At 42.3% G+C, this 24,865-nt stretch overlaps 1 protein-coding gene across 1 annotated transcript; it reads right to left on the bottom strand.

Annotated features, from left to right (window-relative positions):
• Positions 1 to 5,025: 5,025 nt before the first annotated feature.
• RUVBL1 (RuvB like AAA ATPase 1) lies at positions 5,026 to 21,678 on the bottom strand. Its single transcript, XM_005507522.3, has 11 exons — positions 21,444 to 21,678; positions 20,680 to 20,766; positions 19,960 to 20,092; positions 15,803 to 15,954; positions 14,409 to 14,498; positions 13,421 to 13,570; positions 12,150 to 12,213; positions 10,806 to 11,004; positions 9,541 to 9,643; positions 5,864 to 5,955; positions 5,026 to 5,618 (listed from the first exon to the last, which is right to left on the bottom strand). Exons 1-11 carry the CDS (start codon positions 21,582 to 21,584, stop codon positions 5,459 to 5,461), a joined length of 1,371 nt encoding a protein of 456 aa, XP_005507579.1. The 5' UTR covers positions 21,585 to 21,678; the 3' UTR covers positions 5,026 to 5,458.
• Between the last annotated feature and the right edge of the window lie 3,187 nt (positions 21,679 to 24,865).

The raw sequence follows: 24,865 nt of genomic DNA on the forward strand, positions 1-24,865 counted from the left end.
CTGCAGCCAGTGCAGGTTCGAAGCAACATTAAGTGGAACCAGAGCTTCATTTATATAGGAAATCTGGTAAATCATAAAACCAAGCAGGTTTCAAAGTGCTTTCTTGGCTTTCTTGCTAACTCTGAAGTATCAGACCAAAGAACTAGACGCTGCATGAAGTCTGACCAGAGAGGTTGTCACCTTGGGCAAGATGCATTTGCACGAGATGATGTAATGTTTGCATCATATTTATGGTTATGGCAGAGCACAGATACATTGCAATATTTTGATTGCTTTTGCAGATGGGATCAAATTGTCCCTTAATCGCATTAAAGAAATCAGGTTACAAGCCGGCTGCTGTAGCACCATTCCGCTAAGATGATTATGAACAATTTGGTCCTGTCTGCAAACGCCTTAATGAAATGGGGAAACTACTCAACGTAGTTGAATTTGCAGTGTAGAAATGACTCAGTCTTTGGTCTCTTGCTCTTCCCAGTAGACAAGACCCATCTCTGGCTCTTGTAACTTCCCGCAGCACTGAAGGTCACAGGATAGCAAACCTCCCCATGCTCTGGCTGGAGTTCTTCCTCTGCTGCCCGCCAGCAAGAGGAGCCCCTGCCACATGTGGACACTGGGATAGCTGAGACACCCCAGAATGATCATCTCTGCTCCTCTCTGGCTCCTGACGTGGCAGGAGCTGAACTGCGCACAGGTTGTTGCCACCACCGCTGTGTCCACAGTTGCCCTGCGGGGTGTTCTTGATCCCGCTCCCACTGGAGAGCGGCTGCAATTCCCTGGCAGACAATGGGAAATCAGTTCACTATGGTTGAGTTTTTCCTGGCTGACCTGAAACCCTTCAGCGGGCCAGAGCTCTCACTCTTTCCCTGCCCAGCAAAGATCAGCACAGACTCTTTGGGCTTTTGCTGGCGTGTCTTGGCAGCACCTCCTTGTGTTCTGCATGGGATGGCTGGTGGAGGTCAGAACTAGGAGCCTATTGCAAAAGCCAGCGTAACACCAGACTGTGGAAACCACAGAGGGTTTATTTAACAGGATGCTTCAGACTGCCGAGTGTTTTTGTTTGTTTTCTTCCCCCAAATGTAGTTTCTAGTGCGAGAAGGTCTATTTCAGGAGCTGGGACAGCCAGTCCCCAGGGATGTCCGCTGCTCGGAGCTGCGTTAGACACCAGCACACCGCCCGTCTTCTCTGGGAAGGCTGGAAGCTTTCCGGGAGGGAAATCAGCCCTTGCTGTGCGGGCACACGGCGTCCCAGGCAGCGGAGCTGTGGCCCCAGCTGGGACCTGCAGCCACAACCAGGAGAGGAATCACAGAGCTCGCATGTGCTTGGCAGATGTCCGACTGCGGCCAGACACCAGCTTACTGGACAGCCTTAGAAACCTTTTCTTGTATGCTTCACCTTCGTTGCAGCGCTCTGGGGCTCAGTTCAGTCACCTGAAGATGTGTCTGGCGGTGAGGCAGGTATCTCCCGTTTTTCTTAATGCTGTTTTAGGTGCTTTTGGCCACACGAGACCTAAAGATGCGGCAATTTCTGACCTCAGGATGTGTAAAGAGGGGGAATCAACTTTCAGGTGCTACCAGCCCGTGGCATCTGCACAGGAGGCACGTACAAGGGATTTATGTGTTCCCGCTGTCTCGGAGCAGGATCGGCACGCAGCACCGCTCCGCGTCGAGAGGAAATCACAGCTTACAATATTCAACCGGTTACTAGAACACCCACCCACCCCAGGTTTAATATTAGAACTATTTTTCACGTTGAAACCGAAATAGCACAAAATATGGGCTTGCTGTAATTGTTGTTAGATTATGTGTCACCCTGATAAGATGTAACAAATATTTTCCTACACAGCAGGGCCCGTTTCCCTGCGAGTAATGGATGGAGAAACTTCTCACAGCGTGCAGGCAATCGGTCGTAAAACTTCGCTTAGAAGATTAATGCATTAGGTGCAACCTTTGTGGAAAATAGGGAGAAAAGAATTAAAATAATAGTTTGTTCTTTCACGTTTAATATTAATAACCAAACTTATTTGGTGGGAATGTTCCTGGCTGCCTGTGCCTTCCCACTTGAAGGGGCAGCTTTGTGTCAAATAAGTATTTCTATATATTTTTAAAAGATCCTTCATCGGGAGCTGTTGTATGTGGTGCGGTGGTTCTTTCAACAGAACAATTTTTATCAGGAATATGAAAGACTATTTTCATGGGCAGAGCTTTGACATCAATAAGTCTGCCGGACGTCACTTAATAGGCCAGATAAACATTCGCTCGCCATTTAGCGTGGAAGGATTTTCCCTTTATATCGCAGCTTTACGTCTTTTGTAGACACTAAATGGCTGTTAGAGGGATGGGTCGGCGCTCCCGTGCGGGGCAGAGACGGGGCAGGGGCTTTTTCTGCTGTCCAGACATTCATGTGCAGAAGGGAAAACCGAGGCCCGTCTCGTTGGGAGCTGATTTGCACCGAGTCGGGGCACCCAGCAGCAGAACCGGGGGCTCAGGAGCACGTCGGGAGGTGACAACAGCCCTAGAAGGGCCAGCGCTCTGACACGGGCTGCAGCCAACTTGGCAGATCTCAGGATGGTCTTCATGATGAAGTAATAAATAGATAGGTGTATTTTTAATTGCTCAAGGTGTGGGGAAAAATGGCAGTTTAGATTGATTGCTGCTGCTTCCCCCTCCCGTGTATTTTGAGATCTTGTTTTCCTCCTCAAGTCAAGTTCTGCGCCCGCAGTCGGTCTCAAGTGACAGGTCCCATCAGTCACAGAGCTGGGGTCAGACAGAACCGCCTGTTTTCAGCGTGTGGCACCTGAGTTTGCTTCTTCCTCACTCTTTACGTGCTCTCTGGGCTCTGGCAGCCCCTCCAGCTGGAGTTTTACAGAGAATCGCTTGTTTTACTACTTGTGAGAACAGGTATTTCTTCCCGTGTTTTACAGAGCTTGAATTTTGATAAAGAACACTTGGTAAGCAAAGAAATAATTGGTTTGCCAAACGAAGAGTTTCAACTCCTCTTGCCTACGGTGGGAAGGGTCTGAAGGTCTCGGTGTTCCAGGAGGTCCCACCCTGGTCGGTCTTTTGCTGCTGTGTGAACAAGGAATTTATCGATAAAAAGCCAAGGCCATCAAACATTGATTGGGACTTTGAACGGCTCCGGCATTCAGAATTATTCAGGGCTTATTCAAACTTCTTTCTAAATCGATCAGTTAGATATTTCAGGAAAACTGAAAGAAAAATTGCACTTATGTTCTGAAATACTGACATTCATCATTGCCAGGGAGGACTTTCAAACTGTGACAGGGAAAAAAGGTGCAATTTTGAGCAGACAGCAGCTGAATTCACCGGGTTTCTCTCCGTTGTGCCACAGAACACCCCATCCTGCTGCAGTAAAAGGAGATTTAGAAGCACTGCGAAAATTAGTCTGATGGTAATTGTGACCAATTGGAGTCAGTAACAGAGCAGCCTTTGAGGTTTCAAAGTCGGGCTGCTCCTTGGCCAAAAATATTCATGGATAAATGAAAAAACATTCCTTAAAAATCTCTTGTCGCTACTGTTTAGTTGCAGCCGTACAGAAAGTAGATGGGTTATTTAAAATACAACAGCTAACTGGGGCTGGCTGACAGAGTGCTGAATTGTACTTTGAAGAACAGGACAGGTTTTTACATGGCTGAGATGGTAAAATATGATCAAACATCATTAAATCCAAACCGTCCTGCTCTGCCTTCTGTCCCCCAGCAGTCTCTGCTGTCCAGCGCATCATCGGTGATGTCCACACACAGCTCTTGGGCGCAAGGAGACACGAACCTCCGGAGCAGAGGGCGGTGAGGACAGCGGTTTGCAACAGCTGGATTCCTTTCCTAAGAGGTTGAAGGCTGAGCTTATGCGTTAGTTTTACAAGTGAGAACTCTGTGATTTAACAAGGAAGCTTTGTTGTACTTGATCCACAGAACCTCTTAGGACACTAATTAAATACCAGAGGTGTTTTCCAACTTCCCCCCCACCTTTTATTTTTATATAAAAAACAGGCAAAAGAAATGGCAAAGCCATCGCCAGCGTCTGCCTCCTGTGATCCTACCGCAATCGTCGTGGTGTGCGGAACCGCCGACTGGCCGTGCAGGACTCGCAGGAGGCTCAGCAGCTGCGTGTGGGTTTGGTGCTTGCCAGCAAGCTTCTCATTAACACGTCTGATGAGCTAAAAGTATTAATTGAAAACTTATCTTCTTCAATTTGCAGCTGCTAAAAAGAAAACGGGTGTTTAAAACTGGGCTCCTGTGGCAAGTTATGGTTTCTTCCCCTCCCACTCCGCCCTAAGTACTACACCCATGTAAGTAAGTGTACATGAAGTCTTTTTAATCACTGACGGTTCTAATGAAGAACGTGAGGTGCGTTATTTTATAAAGCTGCTACTTTTACTTTGTTCATCTGTTTACAGATTTGTATTTAGTGTCACAAGGATCTTAATCTTTAAATCAGTTATCCTCAGGGTGCTGTGGAACAATCCACACTCTATAGAACCAGGAAGCACATTCTGTGAACAAGAGACTAAGGCGAAGTTCATACAAAGTCTGTGCAGAGCAGGGTTTCAAACCTTAATTATTGGGTTATTCTTTTCACTATCATTCTGCTAACTTTCACTTTTACACATGAATACTCACATATTTTTAGTTTGTGATTTTTTTTATTTTTTTCTGATCTTAGGTGATCAATAAAGTGGGGGCAGAACATTGTGGAAAAACCGGCTGCCCATGATGGACAGGAATGCTTATTCAATCTGCTTTGTGAAAACACAAAGAAAGGGTAAGTTACTCTGGAAGAAAGGCTTTAAATAGGGCTGTTATGTATTTCTGCATTCTCCCTCTGAAAATGAAAATCAAGACCTACCAACCAGTAAACACTTTAGAAAGGTCCACTTACCATTTCTTTGCTGTAGGTCTATTGTTACGTTGCTAATCCATTTAACTCGTGTTTGGCTTTGTTAATTGCAGCTGCTGTACCTGTTTCTTTAGGCAGGTGAACACGAGGGCAAACACAGGGAAGCTTCCAATACTCGTGAAATATTTTATTAGAAAGCACTTCAGACAAACTTTGATTAAAAAAAAAAAAGGTTCTCAATCCGTCAAAGGAAACTATCTTAAAGCAACATTCCTAAAGAAAATAGACTGTTCTTAAGCATCAGCTTTAGTTAGAGCTCTCCTGTAATGAAGTCTAAAGACAAAACTGGTGGGTCAAGAGCTATTAATTTCATATATATGCTCATAAAAGGGAGACTAAGATGTTACACAGACATCATGGCGCATCTTATTATTGATAGTGAACCAGGAACACTTGATCGCTAACTCTGGTCTGACAAAGCAGCCCAACTTTTAAATATTTTTCAGTCCCCAAAGAGACAAGCCGTTAACATTTCTCATTCAGCAATTAAACCAGCCCTGGGTGAGGGTTAACGCCACTTCAAAGCATCTAACGCGATAAACTCTTCATTTCATGTACTTCTCCTGTTGTTCAGCCAAGATTTTTGCTGAGGATTTGGCGTCGTAGAAGAGTTCATTGATCTCTTCAATGTGCTCTTTCTCGATGCTGTCTTTGCCGTTGATCTTGGCCAGCAGGTTGGCCGGGGTCAGTAACTGCACAGCGTACCTGCGGTCAAATGGGGACAATTACAGTTCGGTGGAGCCCAGTGCACTGAATACACGTATACAAAATCTGCAAGACCCTCTAGCACGTACATTCTATGAAGGAAGAGGGTCACGGTTCTTTTTTAATGTTAGCATTGTTCTTAACATGACTTTATGGGAGAGGCTTGTCTCACTTCAAGACTGATTATCCTGCTGTGTTTTTATCCCAGTCCTATTTAAGAGCAAAGCCAACCCAGCTCAACTTACCTTAAGGTTGTCTTGGTACCAATTTCCCCTAAATGGTTTAGAGATTCTTCGCTGATATTAATTCCTTCTGTCTGAGCACGAAGTTTTATGATCTGTTGGGATGAAGAAGCGAGATAGCAGCCTGGATTAGCAAACGAGCACGCTGTGCCACTTAGTTTAGTACCTGGAAACTGTCAGCTTCAAGATGAGATGTGTGGTAACACGGGATGGCCTGGAGTTAGCGCAGTGTAACTTACCCCTGAACTAGGACTTGTAAAGTTTGAAGTCTTTGAATAGGCAAATATAACATCGAAAAATGGAAGAGCACAAAAGGCAGGTAAAGTAACACATCTGGACTGTTAACCCTTCACGACAACTCTGCACGGTTAGCAAAGTCTGTCTACTAATAAGGAGCAGAAAATAAGAAGTTATACAAGAAAACAGAAGAAGTCTGCAGGAAGCGGCAGCCGGAGTCTCGTGGGCAGCTACCCCCGTCAGTTACTGAATTGTGCAGCGTCTCGCTGCAGCTGCACAGCGGAGCCCTCCAGACAGCTACGCCCTTCCCTTAGCAGCTCACAACACACTTTTTATTCAATTGACAAGAAGATAGTAAAATAAATCAAAAAGTTACTTTCTATGATTCACCTATTCCGGCAAGAAGAAAAAAAATCACTGAGAAGAATCTAATCTTTCAAGAACAGTCTCAGGATTGTACCAGTCTGAAGATCTTTACAAAGTTGGAGAGCAAGATATCACCAATAAGCCTGAGCATATGAAGCTGTAACAAAAGTGGCACAAGTCTCTCGGTAGCCCGTATTACCAGCTGAGTGATAAGGGGCAGACTGGATAATGATGTTGTGTTGTAGTGCTGAGATAACTCTGGAACTGCAAGCCTCATATAATACAGGTATTTTTCACTTTGGCAGCTTTGTAAACAAGATATCAAGAAGCGCTCGTTTAAATTAAAGCCGTAAAAATGCACTAGGGGAGTCAGGGTAGGGAACGGAGCAAAAGAGAAGGGATTGAAATGGCAGGAAGTTTTGCTCAGATATTAACACTGAATATTGGCAATGCTGCTGCAAATTGCAATTGAAATGTGAAGTTTTTTTTAGTATTGTTTAGATCACTCAAACATCAGTTTCCATTCATTTAAATACTGCTACTTTACTCTTCCCCTTCTAGAAACAAGGTATCTTGAATGCCACATGCTTAACAAGTTTTTAAAAATAACTTTTTATCTAGCAATGGGGTAGAACCTTCCTGAAGGATTGGGGCTCAAGCCTTTAACCCAGCACATGCGAATACATCAATAAGTTGCTATAAAATAGGAAGTGTTTATACATCAGGAACAAACAGCCCCAGTTAGAACCTCTACTATCTAACAACAGGCATATATGCAAAGAAGTTTGATTACAACGCTACCTGACTAGAACATGGATACAAGTGAATTCTCTCCCTGTTCTGGTTGCAGTAAGGTAACTGCGGGTCTTGTTCTCCCAGCAGAGCGACACGCTGGGATTTCTGCTTTATCAACACAAAGAGAAATATTCCAAACTGCTTATGAACAAACGGACAATTCTTGTGCTGATAAATCAATTGTGAAAGGCCCAGGCGAAGAGTCCCACACACAAACATCAGCACTGAAAACTTCTTCCTGGCGCGAAAGAAAAATCTGAGCAAAAATAGGGAAATGAATTTATGGACATCTTATTTTTAAACCTCCTCAGTTGTACGTAGTTAGAAACCAACGTGAAGTGTAACAGCTCCTCCTCTTCTCCCAAGAGGAGTTGTCGTTCAAAAGCCTTAATTTAAGGGTAGATGACATTATATGGCTGTAGCAACATGATTTATGTGACATAATGTCTGGGCTGTTTTTAGCTTTAGGAAATGCTACTGTAAACACTCCCTTTGCCCCTGGGCAGAGTGGAATCACAGCACTCACCCAGCTCTTCAGAAAATGAGCAGCTCAGAAAGGCGCTCGTTAGCAGTGTATTATCTGCGTGGTAATACAGCACGCTAGGCAGGTATTACACAGAACAACCTTAACAAAAAATAACTCTGAGGACATCCCGCTAACTACACCAAATTCACATATAGAGAAGTCCAGACAATGGTCTCTGATATCTCCAGGCTGACTAAAGGTCACGCTTTAAAATTTGTTTTGTATACAAACAAAACATAATAGTACAATTAAATCACTAGGCTGCTTCTACTGTCATCTATACCATAATGCTTTAAAATACTCTCCTAGGTACAAAAAAATCATCCTGAGAGTGGCTCACAAGAGCTGCATGTGCAAAGCCCCTCAAACCAAGTGAAATGAAGCTTTGCATCTCCGTTTATATTCGATAAATGCCTCGGCTTCACCTTGGCACGTATCCAACAGCAGGAGACTATTATCTCTTGACAACGCTCTCCTCCATTGACACTATCTCTTAAATAATACAAAGAATTGACATGATATACCATAATGCCTTCTGCATTGTGTCACTCCGCAGCATTGAGACGCTAATGAGGGGGATCTTTGACACGATGCATCATAATGGACCCAAGTATTATAATCGATACACAATACAGCGTGATGGCCCCACAGGAAAAGTTTCAGGCATTCAGAAGCGTATCTCTGCGACACTCACTGTGCTTACATTTCCAAACTCGACTAGGAGCATGGAAATCCTCTCAGTTTCAGGAGACAGCTCGAGCAGGTTCAAGCTAGAGTACAGAGCATGGAGGGGAAAAACGCAGCGGGTGAAGTTGTGTTGCGTTCTGCAATCCCTCTCATCTCTTGTGTGGAGAACAGCCCGAGGTCTGGGACCCAATGTCTCAAAATGCGACACTTCATCTCATACCGACTTCAGTTATGGGCCCTTCATCATAAGGAGGACAGTGAGGTACTGGAGAATTCAGAGAAGGAAACAGAGCTGGTGAGGGGCTGGAGCACAAGTGTGATGGAGTGGCTGAGGGACCTGGGGGTTCAGCTGGAGAACAGGAGCTGAGGGGAGACCTCCTGATCTCCGAACTGCCTGAAAGGAGCTTGGAGCCAGGGGAGTTGGTCTATTCTCCCAAGTAGCAAGTGATAGGACAAGAGGAAATGGCCTCAAGTTGTGCCAGGAGAGGTATAGGAAAAAATTCTTCATGGAAAGGGCTGTCGGGCATTGGAACAGGCTGCCCAGGGCACTGGTGGAGTCACCATCCCTGGAGGGGCTTAAAAGGCGCTTAGACAAGGTTCTTATGGACACGGTTTAGTGCTAGAGTTAGGTTAGATTATGGTTAGACTCGATGATCCTGAGGGTCTTTTCCACCTGAAATGATTCTATGATTCTATGACTGGAAAAGCACTACCCTGTGGGAATCTGCAAACTCTATGGAAAGAAATCTGTGCAAAAACAAAGGTCAGCTAACAATTTGTGCTATTTCACGCAAGTGAAATGTTGCATTCAGCCCTAGATACACTCACCACTACAGCTCATCAGTGGGTGGAAATCGCAGGGACTGCACGCAGATTTTAACCACTTTACTGGAAGCGGTTACTCCAGCAGCATGCATTTAGGAAGTGGTAAGCTTTCTGGCACAAACCCTGGTGACCACAAAGTGTCAAACAGCTCTATAGGAGCAGAATATTCAGAGGCAGAGCAGTCATCTCAGTAGATTAGAACTCCAGGGGCTTTTTAGAATTGCTCTTAAAATGCTGCACATACCTGCTTCATTTCTTGGGGTGTATACAGCATGGTTCGGATAATCATCACTCTGTCCAGCAGGTCCAGCGGTATTCCATGAGGAGACACCACATCCTCCGTGCCTCTACAGGAGAAGGCAAACAGAGAGAGATCAGATACTAATCTGAGTTCAGTAAACTGATTTTACTAAAATTACTTGTGATTGCGCATCTACTAGTTTACAATTCTTGTGTCTTCCCATAGACACACACCCCAGGAAGAGACAGGAAACATTCTGAAGTTCATACTGGACAGCGCAAGTGAAACAAATACTATTTCTGGAGCTCTTAAACATGTCACTCAGAAATACCTAGAGGTGGTGCTTTCCTTCATGTTTCCCTGCACTGTATTACAATACAGCCTTATCTAATGATGCCTTTGCAAAGAGAGCGCTGCAATATCCACCTTAAACGTTTCTGAAGGGCTTAGCACTTCACTTCTAAGCAGAAGATGATTAATACCAGATGAGCCACTAAGAGGGAAAGGAAGAGCTGGTTACACAGCTGAATTAAATAAATTCACAGAGTAGCAATCACTGCTAATGACAGCTTGTTTAGACATAATTAGACCTAGACCACAAATTAGCAGTAGGACTTAAGGAAGGATCTGAAAGAGGAGAGCACTTCTACTGAACGTGCAAAGAATGCATTGGGTGGGGGCAAAATATTGAAGCAAAGGCACAAACTGGAGTGGAGATGAAAATCAAGGTAGTTGGCAAGACTACAGAATCACAAAAAGCCAAACCAACAGAGTAGGAAATAACGAAGGGTAGGGAGAAGCTGAACATGCTTTAGCAGTGAGAACAGGAAGCTTAAATCTGATGCACAGAGGACAGCAAAATGATCCAGAAGCAGCAGGAAACTTAACATTAGAGGTTTGTAGCCCTGGTGCTTTTCATGTCCCTAATGTGCAAGCAACAGATGTGTTGAGGTATCCAATGAGAAAGGTAATTGTTACAGATCACCCAGGAAATAAGACAATTCAGAAGCTGTTGGAGAAAGAGGGATGTGTCAGTGGAAATAAAAGGAGGAATTCCATTCTGCTTTAACTCAGCCTGGCATTAAATGCTTGTCCCAGCGTGAAGCTCATGAGCAGTTCTCGAGCACTAACACACCTTGTAACCCAGGGATTATCACAGCTGACAGTATCAGAGACAAAAGCCTCCAGATGATAACTCTGCTCATACAGTTAATTTCTAAGCTTCATGGACAAATGCAACCTGGAAAATTCAACTTTAAACGTCATACCTGATAATGCAGTTTCCGCGATTGGAAGCAAAGATGACAATGGGGGAAATGGAAGATTCCAGTGCTCGGTGCAGGTATGTGAAACATTCAATATCCAGCATGTGAACTTCATCTACAAAGAGTACACCTGGGACCAGCTCTGCGATGCCCTGATCAATGTATTTATTTACCACCTTATTTATCTCTCCTCGAAGTTTGTCTGAGAACAAAAAGAAACAGTTGTTCTGCTGGTGAACTATACATCTGTCTCAAAGACTTTAGGTAAGTAAAATTCTTACTGATTTTTTTTCATGGTTTGGAATCTTAGTGCCACAGGGAAACGCATCCGTGACATTAAAATTCTGTGGCGTTCGCCACTGTATTGGGGAGACACCTGTGCAGCCAAATATTTCTAAACTTCTAGCATTTAACTGGGGTGCTCTGTCCCCTCACATGGCCTGTGGAAAACTATGATTTTGGTGGGTGGGAAGTCAGTCAAACCTCAATTTAAAACATGAAACTTAATGAGGTTTCCAAGCATGGCTGAGAAGAACGTCACTGGAAAGGTAAAATATTGCTACTGTATTTCAGCAAAGTTGTGTTTAACAACAACAAAAAAGGGCGACATAAGTTTCTGTGAACAGATGGATCTCAAAGCTATGCAAGATGTTACATTGATAAATCTGACATTAGAATAAGCAAAGTGACCTCTGGAACAGATGAGATACTTCAAAAGACCACCATTCCAGTTGGGTATTGAAACAGACTTTGATCTAAATTTAGATGGTCACTTACTGAAACATCATTTCTTTCAAAGCAAAAGGAGAATTGATCTTCCTGTAGATTTTTTTTCCCCAACAATCTGTGGGTATGAAGAGCAGCAGTGCACTTAGAGCAACGACTCCATACGCTATAGAGGTGTCTAAACCAAAGCAAGGCTGGAGTCTTTAGAAGTCATTCTTCTACGCTACACAAGTTCAGTGTGGTTGCTTCTCATAAGCACGTGTCCTAACAACTTATTAGATTTGTTTTGTTGTTCAGTTTGATTCTTTGTGCAAGTGTGAACCCCACAGTGTCTGGCCGGAGTGTTTTGAGAACGCGTGTGCGTTCTCAGCCCTTTCTCCCCAGGACAGGTGCATATAGCACAGCACATATTTTATCACTCTATGTGTGAACCGATAACATGTTGTACTGTTTCCAGCCCTTGCAGCTGTATCACTGCTTTTTGAAATCTGAATATTTATGAATAAATATTATGTAGGCATTCACTTAGAGACAGTGCATGAATAACCTTATTTTTAATAATTTTCCAACTGCTAAATCTACAGGTTATGTTGGTCTAAAAATACCACGCAGGATTCATACCAGTGATTTCAGTTTTCTTTGGCTTCATCAACTGTCCCATCATAGAAAGGATGTCTTGCCCACCCTGGGAAAAGAAAGTTACAGATCAGCTATGAGGTCTCATAGTAAACACAAACCATAAGAATTTTACAAACCAGGAGCTGGTTAAAGAAGTTGTTTCTTTGATAGTTTTTATCAGCAGTGGTTGATAAGTTGTCAAAAGTTAGGTGACTTCACTGCACCAGTATTCTAAACATCATCATTTAGCTATCTCCTCACCCTTTCTTGAGCCTCATTCATTTCCAGAGCATAAAAAACCAAAATGAGGTAACCTCTGTTATAAAAGTTGTCACATAAAAGCTCACAATTCTCAGTGAACACAGACTTGGATTGCCTGTATGCACAGTAGGTGTTCAGCCTGTAAACACAGCAACGATTATGCTGAGTTTTAAATGTTTTGAACACCTTGATTTTTATCCTGTAAATTATTTTGTTGGAAAAAGGATGTTTATTTTGAAATAGAGTAGGTTAAGGGCTTGTAGTATCATACTGTAGAGATGTCAAACTTTAACCAAAGATACTATATTGTCAGTGGCTTTTGTTTATGACATAGATGGAGTTCCCTCAATAACTGCACGTTAAGATACAGCGAGGAGTAATTCTTCCATTTTCGATTTTTTGCTGCGATATGTTCAGAGCTGTACCGAGCCACAAGGAAATTTAGACAGAGGTTATGAAACATTTCTGAAGGAAGCAGGGACATCAACCAAACCCACCGCAGTCAAAAAGACTAAAGTGACCTTTTGTCATAGTGCTTGCAGCTTCCACTTCATGGCCACAAACCCATAAACACAAAGGAGACTAAATTAATCTGTATGCAGAACTTTTGATAAATAAAATGATGCCAATCTGGCTGCTGCTGCTGCTACCTCACACCTGTAGACAACTTTCCTTCTGGAGAGACACTACTAATCTCTTTTCTTGGTCAAGAGGAGCAGCCCACACTGCTCTTTTTCTGCAGGGAATGGGGCACAACGGTGGAGGGAAGGGGAGTGCTAGGTCTAGATTAGGCATTAACTGCGAAGGTAGTGGATCTCAAATGTCCATGTGGCTGTTCTCTGCAGTGTTGGGAAAGACTGGCCTCCACGGGTAACACCTATAGCTGTTCCTATCGTGGTATCTTCGAGGGTGATTTAGGACAGCTCAACTTTCTACTTCTTGATTATTCCAGTGACCATCACATCTATGTCAAAGAACTTTTCTGTAAAGGCTTCATCTGCAGAGTCAGATACCTGAGGTCGAGCATTGGCCACATCCAAGTCATGCAGGGTGACATCCTGGATAATTTCCTTCTTTTTGTGCACGTCACCCTTCGGCAAGGGAACGTACTCTTCAGCTTCAAGGTCAAATTCCGTAGCATAGATATCACACCTGCCTTGCCTCTGAGGAGAAGCAAAGAAGAGAAACCCAGGTATAGAATAAGTTTTAGTGCCAAAACCTTGAGTGACATGAACTTGATAAAGGGCTTAGTTCACAATTCCAGTCCTGACAAGCTTCAGCTGACAATTCAGACATCCCACCCTGCTTAGCAACAGGCACACCCTATCTACTGATCAAAGCTCAAAAACTCTGCTGAAAAACACCTGATATTTTCAGTTGTAAGAATATTCCACTCCTCTCTCTCCTTCTTTTAACCGTACGTAACTCTTGCTAAAGGACAAATCCAGCAGATTAACTAGAGATTGGGAGAACTGTTCAGAACTCCTTTGTAGGTAGGTGATTTATTATATGATACAAAATATTATGCTCATCCATTAAACAGCAAGAATCGCTGTACACTGCTTTCTAAATCAGATATGAAAAGAATGCTAACTAATGCAGTATTCCCTTCCACGTGTATATATCTTGTGGAGAAAATACCAGAGCGATAAAAGAAAGATTAAATACGCTGCACATGTCAGCCTGAAAATGCCTAAAGTTGCTTTGGATTTCCCCTTTTCCCTTAAAGATGTCTCGATTTTACAGAAAAGAAAACTCATCCAGACAGCATCAGTGATAGCTTCCTCACCAGATGACCTTAATTGTGAACTAGATGACCACGTTCTTTCAGTGCAAGAGCGAATTTTCTCTACAGATAAGGAAAACACCGGGCTCTTCTTAAAACTTCCATGTAACTATTTCATGTCAGTTAAGGTTAATAAATCAGAGCCTTCTGACAAAGGCAGAGAAAGATCTGCAAGAGTCACACACCGGCATCAAAATGCAGAACTTTTCTTTTACCTTGACGGCTCCACTGTTCGCTTCGATATAAATAACGTCACCGGTTTCCACTCGCTCCTTCTGCAAGCTTTCAAATATGCTGGGGTCCAGCTGGAAATAAGCAAACATCGCAGTTGGTCAAAACAATTCCATATTGTTATGGTAATTAAGGAAAAGAAATGTGGTCTAAAGCTCACCCTCACCAGGCAAAATTAAACTGCAACTTCCCCCCAGCAATGCCTCTAGGGTTTTATAGAGCTGTAACTCTTGGAGTAGCGATAGAGAATAAATCTGAAAGAAGATGCAGAGGACTTACTTTCTTACCAAAAAGTCCGCTGTCTGAAGGAAGTGACGGTAAGTGCCAGAAACGTAACTATAATGATACCAGTTACTATCACAAAATATGCCTTTGTGTAATGCGACAATATATTTATACCTAGGAAGCAGCACTTCTCTTAATTTCTAGAAAAGCTTTTATAAAACATCTGGCTATAGCATTGAATTATGCTACTTGATTTCTTTATTTTTGTTTTTTTTAATCCTCTGTGGAGCTGCGTGAGGGAGAGTGGATGTGGAAAACATTAGACGCCTTTGTTTCTCTCGGTATGTGTTTATTCACTTTTGCTCTGCATTTTCTTGTTTTCAAAATGAACAAATGCAAGATGATTCTTACCAACAGAGACAGCTTTCAGTTCTCTCCTGCTCTGACAGGGAAATTGAACAACATGGACAGAGACTTGTACAGGAAAACAAAGGGAAAATGGGTCTGAGCTGGCAACGTACCAGCTCCATTTCCAGTTCTCTATCAAATATTCACTAGAGTGTATTTCCCCGTGTAGAAAGAAGGGATGTGACACAGAGAACAATTTCTACTGGAACAGGCAAGATTTCCCAAAACTACGCTCAAAAATTCAGTTGAGAAAGAGGAAAACAAAACCAAGACCTTTCTCATATGTTTGTTATCATGAATGTGAATTTATAGCCAGGGTCAGAGCGAGTGTATCACAGACTGAGCCAGATCAGAGCTCAGATTTCCAACTCTGCTGTTTTTTCTGTGGTACTGGTAATGCTGCAAAACGGAACCAGGATCTCTTCCTACTGCCCTTTAGCTTGTTGAAGATGTACAAGTGTGTGCTGCCAAGCAGAAAAATTACAGGGGCTGCTAAATGAGCAATGGGTTTATCCCCAATTTCTATTAGTAGGAGACAAGACTCACATTCTAAATATTCTACATTAAGCAGATAAACGTCTGCACTGAGGAATAGGATAAAGTTGTCCAGCAAAAGAAAACAACCTCCTGGCATCCCCGCTCTACAGAGATGGGGATCAAGAGCTTGAAATGGAAATAAGTGCTAAAAATGAAAGATGAAGACCTGAAATACTTCCAGAAATTGTTGAGTTTCTGCCATACATACCTTCAACTGTTTGGTTCCTTTTGCAGTTTTGAGTCCTATAATTACGTGGCTGATGGTTTTGCCATAGCCCCCCATAGGATTTTCAGTCTCGCATGGAGTGAGCTCTGTGACTTCTCCTTCATAAACCTCCTTGGTTTCTTTTATCCTCAACCCTGTAAGAAATCCAGAATAGTCTGAGTACACAAATCAATGGCTATATACACTCCAGAGTCTATGGCATTACTGCCACCAGAATGTAACATATTATTATTAGGCTACATGACATTTAATGGTTATTTGTTGTTTTTCAAGTAGAAAGACGAGTTATTGCTCCGTTCTTCAATATTATGTGAGAGTATTCATCCTGTGTCATCAGAACGGAAGATCAGCCCAAGTTCTGCCCTGCAAAACAATTTATTAAACTCTAAGAAATTATTTTCTTCTGTTTGTTATTATCAGTTCTTGGAGCAATTGTCAGTATCTTCTCTCTTTTCTCTCCCCTAAAGAGAAGATTTGCTTGATTTGTTACCCTATGCTGAAGTCAAAGAAACAGATTATCTTCTGAAACTAGAGACACTAATATAGCTGTGAGTTTTACACAATTTCTGGACCATCAGAAAGCCATGCAAAGTAAAGAAAAAGACAGGAGAAAAAAGTAACTTCAAAGAAAAGTTTACATTTCAGCAGCTAAATTAAAAATGACAAACTGATTCCTTGCTATTGTGTTAGAACCTCGTAAAATTAAGAAAAGCTTAATGTATAATTTGAAACATTTTTTCAAGTGAGTAGCAGGAGGTGAGATAAATAAAATTTAGCAGAAACTGCTAAAATGCTATAATTTAAAACTATTTCAAAGTAGCTGGCCATGACATGCTTATTTTGTTGGTTTTTTTGTAGACAGTTGAGCAATCATCATCGTATCCGAGTATCTTTTATTCTACACACAACTATTGTAATTAACTAAGTTATTTTAAATTGATGAATAATACAGAGCTGAAGTGGTTTGGAGCTAGACTGTTCCAAAGAAAAACCACTATCATCACCACCACCACTACAATTACACAGACGTTCTAACTACATAAAAGTTCAAAGAACCCACATCTGAAGAGACTCTATAAAGTATTTTATGAGACACACATGCCATACCAAAAATAATGAATGGGCTGTAACAAGATATAAGGAAGTCATCCTGCCCAGTCTGAGGCTATTGGGACTTTATAAAACTTTCCTTGTTCCGTAACTTTCCATTTTGCTTTGAAATAGATCAGACACTTCACCAGTAATCTTGAGTTGCTGATAGGGGAATATAAAGAACTGACAAATATGAGTCTGTCTCCCTCTACTGGACCCAAATTAAGTCCAGGATCTGAAATGTGAGAAAAGGTTAATTGTATATAACGTAAGTTCTTGGTAAGAAATGTTTCCTTTCCTTTATTTAGCACTACATTAAAAGTTCTACATAAAGTTAATTGCAGTATTTTTTAAAATGTTTTTCAGGTATGCCAAAACATTGGACAAGAAAGTTAACCTTAGAGTTCTAAACCTGACCTAGAGAAGGCTGCATCGCATAGGCTGCATATCCAAGGAATGTGAAGGAACGTGAAGCAATATGGGAATCTATACAGCAAAACTGCTGGTGCCAAGAAGTCAACATTCACAGGTTTGTTTTTCCTTTTTGTTTTGCTTTTAAACTTTCAGCACCAGCTCTCTTTTGCTCTGAAAAACTGGAAGCCCATTTGTGTTTGGGTTATATTTTGTATGCTGCTAAAGCACATCTTCTAGTTTCATTTCATCTGAAATGAATCCAATTCACATGCTCGGAGTCTGCTCCACAGCACAAACCAAATCCGAGTCAGCGAGGACAACCTAGAGATTTCCTTCAAAATCATGCCTCTAATCTAAACTAACGAGCTCATATAGATGTGCCTATAGAAAATATTTACAGTTGAACATGATCTGAACAAAGATAATCGATGCTTTGGACCTGCTGCTGATTATCCTTTGTTGTCAAATTAACCTGCATGTATCAGCTACGAACTTCATTCTCAAAAGAGCTCTTAAACTTCAGCAGAGACATTTCTTAGTTACAAATCAGAGGCACGAGTCCAAGAAGGTAATTATGGGCTATTTCATGCTTTGATTCCATAGCACTATATGGAGTTAAACAGTGCTTGTTTGATTTACCGGCAGTTACAATTTGGAGACCCAGGGAATAGATACGCTATTTAAGTGGCCATTCCAGTAGTTATTTTTTACTGCAACTGAGCTCTAACATTAGCTACTGTCATCATCCTTCCAGCTGCTAATAAGCTCTACACAGGATTTATCTCTCTGCTGAAGCTTTTTTAACCCATGCAACAATTCCATCTTCTCATTTCCCACTCCGTCCTTTTATGTTTAAGTATTACAAACTCTCCTATACCCCACGTAGTACTTGGCCATGAGACTGTCAAGTCTGGTATTAAAAGACTCCCAATAATAAAAATTCTAGCAACTTTGAGCCATTCCAGTTTCTTCCCACAGTGATGGGTCCAAACCAGATTCTGTTTCCAAGAAAAAAAAAGTAAAATATTGATGTTAACATCCCTGATCACTTTTATACATTGAGGTGGTTAAACCCTCTGAAAGTAAAATGCACAAGATGAGCAACAGATGATGTATACAGAACCTGCTAATTAGGAATCCTGCAACACCCCTCAAAAAAAAAATCCAACTAACAAATAACCCCCCCCAAAACAAATCAAACCACAAAAAAAACCCCAAACCTAAATGAATACTTTAGGTACTGTTTGACATATGAACTGAAGCTTCTCTTGCACCCAGTCACAGTTGACATTGCACTGTGCATGCAAAATAATTTTAAAAAGAAATAAAAATAAAAAACAACAAAACCCACACCCTTGTAAATTATTCGTTTACTAGACAGGGAAGCTAAAACCTAACTGAGATTTAAACATGATCAGAAAATGTTCCATTATGAGAAATGGTGATTACTAGTCCTTCAAAATATTTCAGAGTTGGTTTTTTTTTCACAGTGATAAAAATATTCAATAAAGGTTGTGTTATGAAAATGTGACATGGAATTCAACAGAAAGGAATAAAAGAAGTTCCATCTTTCGTTAACACCAATATTTGTTTAGAAGTGTCTCTCTGTTGACGTTTGGGGAATGCAGGGAACTAACAATGTAGCTGGCTGTTAAACCTTGGGGAGTTAAAATACCGCTAGCACTGGAAATGACAACACGGACGGCACAAGTTTCATCTCTTGGTTCAGGTTTCCGAATCTCTGACAGGGACCTTCATCACATCAAGGAAATTTTGCAGACTGCTCAGTCTCTGGCTTCCCTCCCCCAGGCCCTGCCAGATTCATGGTAACCAGAAGACCAGAGACTACTGAGAGTTGCTTTCTTACAAAAGACACTGGAATACTTTTGTTTCATTGCGGAGCTGAGAGAGTCCTTCACCGCACTGCCACCAAATACTCAGCTGAAGTCCAGGGGGAAATGTGGTGCAGAAACCAGGAAAATTAACTGTTAATATGTTCAGTGCTAAAATCAGTTAGACTATCTTTAGCCAGCCCTCTTACAAACAAGGGCCACTTCTAACTGCATTTATCAGCTGTCAGCAGCGATCGTATGACAGATTTTAGATACTCGCTGAGGTTCTGTTGCAAATTTAACCGATCTACATCAATAAAAGCACTCGAGACTTGAGGAAGACATTAAGTTAAACTATTTGTTTTGCTGGCATAGAACTTTCTTTGTGCTCGATGGAATATTAAGTCAGGCTACGATACCATCTGGGAGCTCCTGACTGTTTGCTTAGTAAGGTGAAATCACTAAAATAAAAAAGAAGAGCATTTTCCTGCCTGTAAGTATTTCTGCTAACGTAAGAAACTAAAAATACTTTTTCTTTCAGCTTTATCCAGAGTGATAGGCAAAACCAGGAGAATTTGCAGTAGAATTAACCATAATACAACAATTAAATTATGGTTTATAAACAGTAAACCTGACTCCAATGAGTGTGGAAGAGAGTCACTAAATCAAGATCAGCACTGAAAAAAGAACATACAATAATCTGAAAACCACCGTCACCAGTGATTTTCCTTTTAGGTGACTGGGAAAAAGTAAAGGAGGTATAATGCTAGTACTTAATTCTTCTGTTTTTCTGAAACTTACCAATCGCACGTCGGAAGTTTTCCATTAGAACTTCTGTTTTCTTGATCTCGGTGGAATAGACCTCACTTCCAACCATAGGGCAAAAGGGAACTTTACTTCCCAGCTCCTGAGCAATAGCTAAAGCCAAAGCAGTCTTAAAAAAACCAAACCAACATACGTTAATTTTTGTTATAATTAACAAAGCATTCTTTCTGCACAAAGTTAACTTTCCTCATCACATGATCTTCCATGTATCAACTACCAATTTAATATTAAGAATAATATGATAAATATTTCTCGCATATAACAACCATCCTTCCCCCAAAACAAGTTATAGACACATATAAAGCGACTTTTATCAGACTTATGAAACACCTTAAAGAAACAAGACTGGGCATTTGAATTTGACACCTGATACAAATGCAGAAAACCTTAAACAGCGTTGGAAAAAAAAAAATAAAGCAAAAACTACTGAAGTTTTTCATATAAAATTAGCTTCTAAGACTCTTTTTCAGGGACCATATTATCTATGTGTGCCTGAACACACCACTGGATTCTGCCAGTGCTGATGACATGGCAAAAATCAAAATACAAACCAGGAAACCATGTCAATACACTGATGAAAAAAATCCCAGTAGATGAAAACCCTACGGAATCACTACCCTAAAATGGTTTTGATAGCAAACTAAAATACAATAAAATTTGGGAACACTTTATTTTGTATCAATAAAAGAAGAATACCTTGCCAGTTCCAGGAGGTCCTGCCAACAGCACAGCTCTGCCAGCCATCTTCTTGCTTTTGATCAGTTCCACTATAACCCCACATGCCTACAAATTAAATAAGTATTTACATTCTTAACACAAGTATTGCTATAGTATCTTTTGTCCCAATCTTGCTAAAAGTGTTGAGAGATATTGGGTTTTGTGAGCCCACTAAAAATAAAGAGGATTTCAATTTCTTGCACACGAAGGGGGAAGCAAGATCAGAAAAACATACTTTCTAACATAATTTTATATGACAGAGAAATGAAAAAAAAAAAAAATCACAGACAACAAAACTCGACCTAAGAGCACAGATCGCTTTCCCCTTCCTGGAGTTGCACGTGTATGTAAACGTTTAAAAATAAAGCAGGAAATGAGTATTTGACTTTCAGAACGCCACAGCAGCACAGGTGCCCGTCCAGGGGCGACATCGGACTGGACCGGCACCTCCAGCCCACAGTCTCTTGACTTTTCGGTGCGTTCCGTTGCCTTTGATACCCCAATTTCTGCGCCTGAACCCCGGGAGCCAGTCCCTGCCCTCAGATAAAAAAGTAGCGGCGGGAAGAGCCGTGATTAACCCCCATCGCACAGCACACGAACGAGCCCAGGCAGAGACTTTCCCCCACTAACGGCGCTTATAAAGCCCCCCAGCACAGATCGGAGCGGGTCCCCCGAGGCCTCCCCCTCAAGTGGGGAAGAGGCCGCAGAGCCCCGGGGGGACCTCGGCCTGTCGCCCCGCTCACCTCCCGCGCGTTCTCCTGCCCCACCAGCCCGGCCCCCGCCGGCTTGGCGGTGCCGCTCTCATCCAGCCCCAGCCCCTTGACATGGCTGTGGGCGGCGATGCGCTGAGTCTTCGAGGTGCTCTTCACCTCCTCGATCTTCATGGCGGGGCCGGACCGTCCCCACCCGCCCGCTCTCTCCACACGCGGCCCGCGCGTTACCAAGGCTCCCGGCGCGCGGCCGCCTTCTGCCCGCCCCGCCGCGCCATTGGTCCTTGCGGCGGCGCTCTCGATTCTTATTGGACTCGGCGCCTGCCTGTCACCGACGGGGTGCACCTTTTCTTAGGATCCGTCCGCTTATTTCCGTGTGCGGCGCCTGCAGAGGGTCCGGGCGGGTGCGGGCGCTGCGTTGGAGATGGGCCGGGTGGGGGAGACTTTGTGGGGAGGCGAGCACAGGTCCTCCCGGAGGAGAAAAGCAGCTTTTCCTTGTTCGCAAATTCCTTGTTTGTAGAATGGAGGGTGTTGGTCTCTTCTCACAAGTGGCAAGATGAAAGGAAACGGCCTTAAGTTGTGCCAGGGGAGGTTTAGATTGGAAATGAGGGAACATTTCTTACCAGAAGCAGTTGGGGGACATCAGAACAGGCTGCCCAGGGCAGTGGTGGAGTCACCATCTCTGGAGGGGTGGGACAGACGGAGATGAGGTTCTCAGGGACATGGGACAGAGCCAGGGCTGGGTTAACGATTGTATTTGATGATCTCAAGGGTCTCTCCCAACCAAAATGAGTCGGTTTTGGGGCTGGAGGCAGCACCTCTCCCTGCTGCTGGGGCAGGGGGAGCTCTGAGTGCCCCCTGGCTCGGTGCACTCTCCCCATCCTGGGCCCTGGGGCTGCCCAGGAACCACGAGCAATTATTTCTGACAACCTCTGCCACCTTTAGCTCGCAAAAGTAAGTTGAGGCTTTAACACATGCTGTGCTTAGAGCATATGTTCCTCTTGAGCTTCGAGCTTCTGAAATAAGGAAAAATACTCCACTTTCTGGAGTATTGGGAGTTTGATTCCCTTGGAGTCCTCACCCTTGTTTCCCCAGGTCTGTGTCTCTACAGCTTTTAGGCTGTTACAGCTCCCAGCGGTAATTCTGCTGCACCTTGTACATGGTGTTTAAATGCTTGAGGTGGAGATCGCTCACAGTGAAAGTTTAGATGGGGATCTTCCTTTCCTAAAAAGAGGGGACTTGTTTTCCGTGAATATATAGTGTTTTCTGTGTTTAATAATAAGCTATAGCTGTGTCTGCAGCATTCGAGGCCGATGGATTAGCGGGGTGTGATGCAGGACTGGTGTCTGTGCAAAGGGACGGTGCCATCTCAGATTCCCAATGCGCTGCCAGGGGGAACTGCAAGAAATGGTCCAAGCCAGGTGAGCGGCTTCTGGGAAGGACGGGAGTTATGGGGCAATTTGCAGAAGCCAAATGAACAATATATATGCTATGAATTCCCTTTTTGTTTAAGTACTTCCATTAGTTTTGTTATAAATGTCATTTAGGAGAGAAAAGTCTTTGCTGTTTCTTTTTCTGTTAAGTGTTCTGTCAGTTTATATTTACATAATGTAGTGTAAAACTGTACTTACAATATAATTGCACACATATGTAGTTCAACAACTTTGTAAGGGTATCCTATTATACAGCTGTTTAGCTAAGAATTTTTGAATCTAACAAATATAAGCTATCCTTTAAATAATTAAAAAAGCATGTATACAATTGGACTCTATACATCCTCTCAGGGTCATATTAGTCACAGAAAACAAATGCTTAATATGGACTGAACTGCGCAGTCTTTTCTTTGTAAAAGAGTAAATATACAACTTTGATTTCTCTAGTGCATTGAACTGCCGCGAGTGGTGTGGGGAAGTCTGGGCAGAGCTCAAGTTTCTGCCAGGTCTGGAAGAACAATTAACAAATACTCGTTAGAGCTCTGGAGGTGGTGATGCTGTTAACGAGAGCTCCAGGCTGGGTATGGCCCTGCTTTTGAGAAGTAATAGGTGAAATACGGAGTCTTTTAATAATTTAGGCTGAAATCTGTCCACATATTCCCTGTTACCTTGTTTAATGTTGCAGCTAGTCCTACTTTAGAGATTATGGCATTTCAAAGACTATTAATATTTGCTTATTTCTTTTTGGTGAAATTCAAAATATATATATATATATATATATATATAAAAGCATGTAGATGGCAGGAACAGAGAATTGCTGCTAATCTCCTTTGTAGCTTAGAAGGAGGATAGAAACATTCCATGTATGCAGAAATCAGATATGCTACATAAAGTGCTTTAACTTTAGAAATACTAATTCAATTAGATTTTTTTTTAATGATAAAACTGGGTAGCAAACAGAAGTGTGAATTATTTGTCTACAGCAACATGTCTCACAAATAGAACTGGAGTAGAGCCTAAATCTTCAGTTGGCTAGTGACCAGGTACAATTTTAGTCCTGACCTGCAGAAATTGTTATTTAGGTTTATATTTGCAGTAGAATAGGATATTTCAATATAAAAAAGAACCACTAGAGAGTTGTTTGCTTGACGGATGGGAAGCTGGTTTCTTGTTTCTTACTCAAGTTAGTGGCACTTAACAGACTTTACAGCCATCTGTAAGCCTTGAGTGGTTGGGCACATCTCATTGTATTGATTGTTTTACTCATTCCGTATGTTCTTTGAACATTGTACTGAAGTTGGAGTTAAACAAGGGGAGAGGAGCATGTTTGGGTGAGGGAAAATAAACAATAATGCTTTAGACCACACAGGACTAATTGTTTATTCCCCAGAAAGAGCAGAGTACGAGAGGAACTACTGGGAAGTTTAGAATTGAACTTAAATAGCTTCAATGATCCTTTATAATTGGTGTCTGATGTGTTATGAAGAATCAGTATGAGGAAATATGAACCTCAACCTTAACACGATTTTTGAATAGTTAACAGATTAGAGGGGGAGGGTAAAAGAATTTAGTTGCAAAGCAGGAGTCCTCTTCTCTGCCCATGCCACCAGATGGAACGTAAATCGCCTGTTGGACCATTCTGCCCATCTCATGTTGTAGAAACTTTGAGTATAATTTAATATTTCACTAGCCAGTTCACCAGAAAAAAATCACACCTGTCACTAACAGTCTGAGCTCTTATTCCCCAGGTTTAATCAACTCATTTTACCACCGTTTCTTTTGCCCTGCCTGTTTGAGGTCTCCTTTTTGGCACAGACGTCATGCGATACCCGAGGTGGGAGCTGGAGACTCGAGAGCTGTTTTCCTAGACGGAATGTTTGAGGTTACAGGACATGGCCCAGTTTCACATAAGCTTTCCAATTTCCCTGGGACATGCTGGATCATGGAACTGTCAAATAGTGTATTATTTTTGGAGTGAGAGAGAGAACGTGTGTGTGAGTGTGTGAATGACCTTTACATTTT

This window comes from Columba livia, chromosome 10, assembly GCF_036013475.1.
Source record: "Columba livia isolate bColLiv1 breed racing homer chromosome 10, bColLiv1.pat.W.v2, whole genome shotgun sequence".
Taxonomy (NCBI): domain Eukaryota; kingdom Metazoa; phylum Chordata; class Aves; order Columbiformes; family Columbidae; genus Columba; species Columba livia.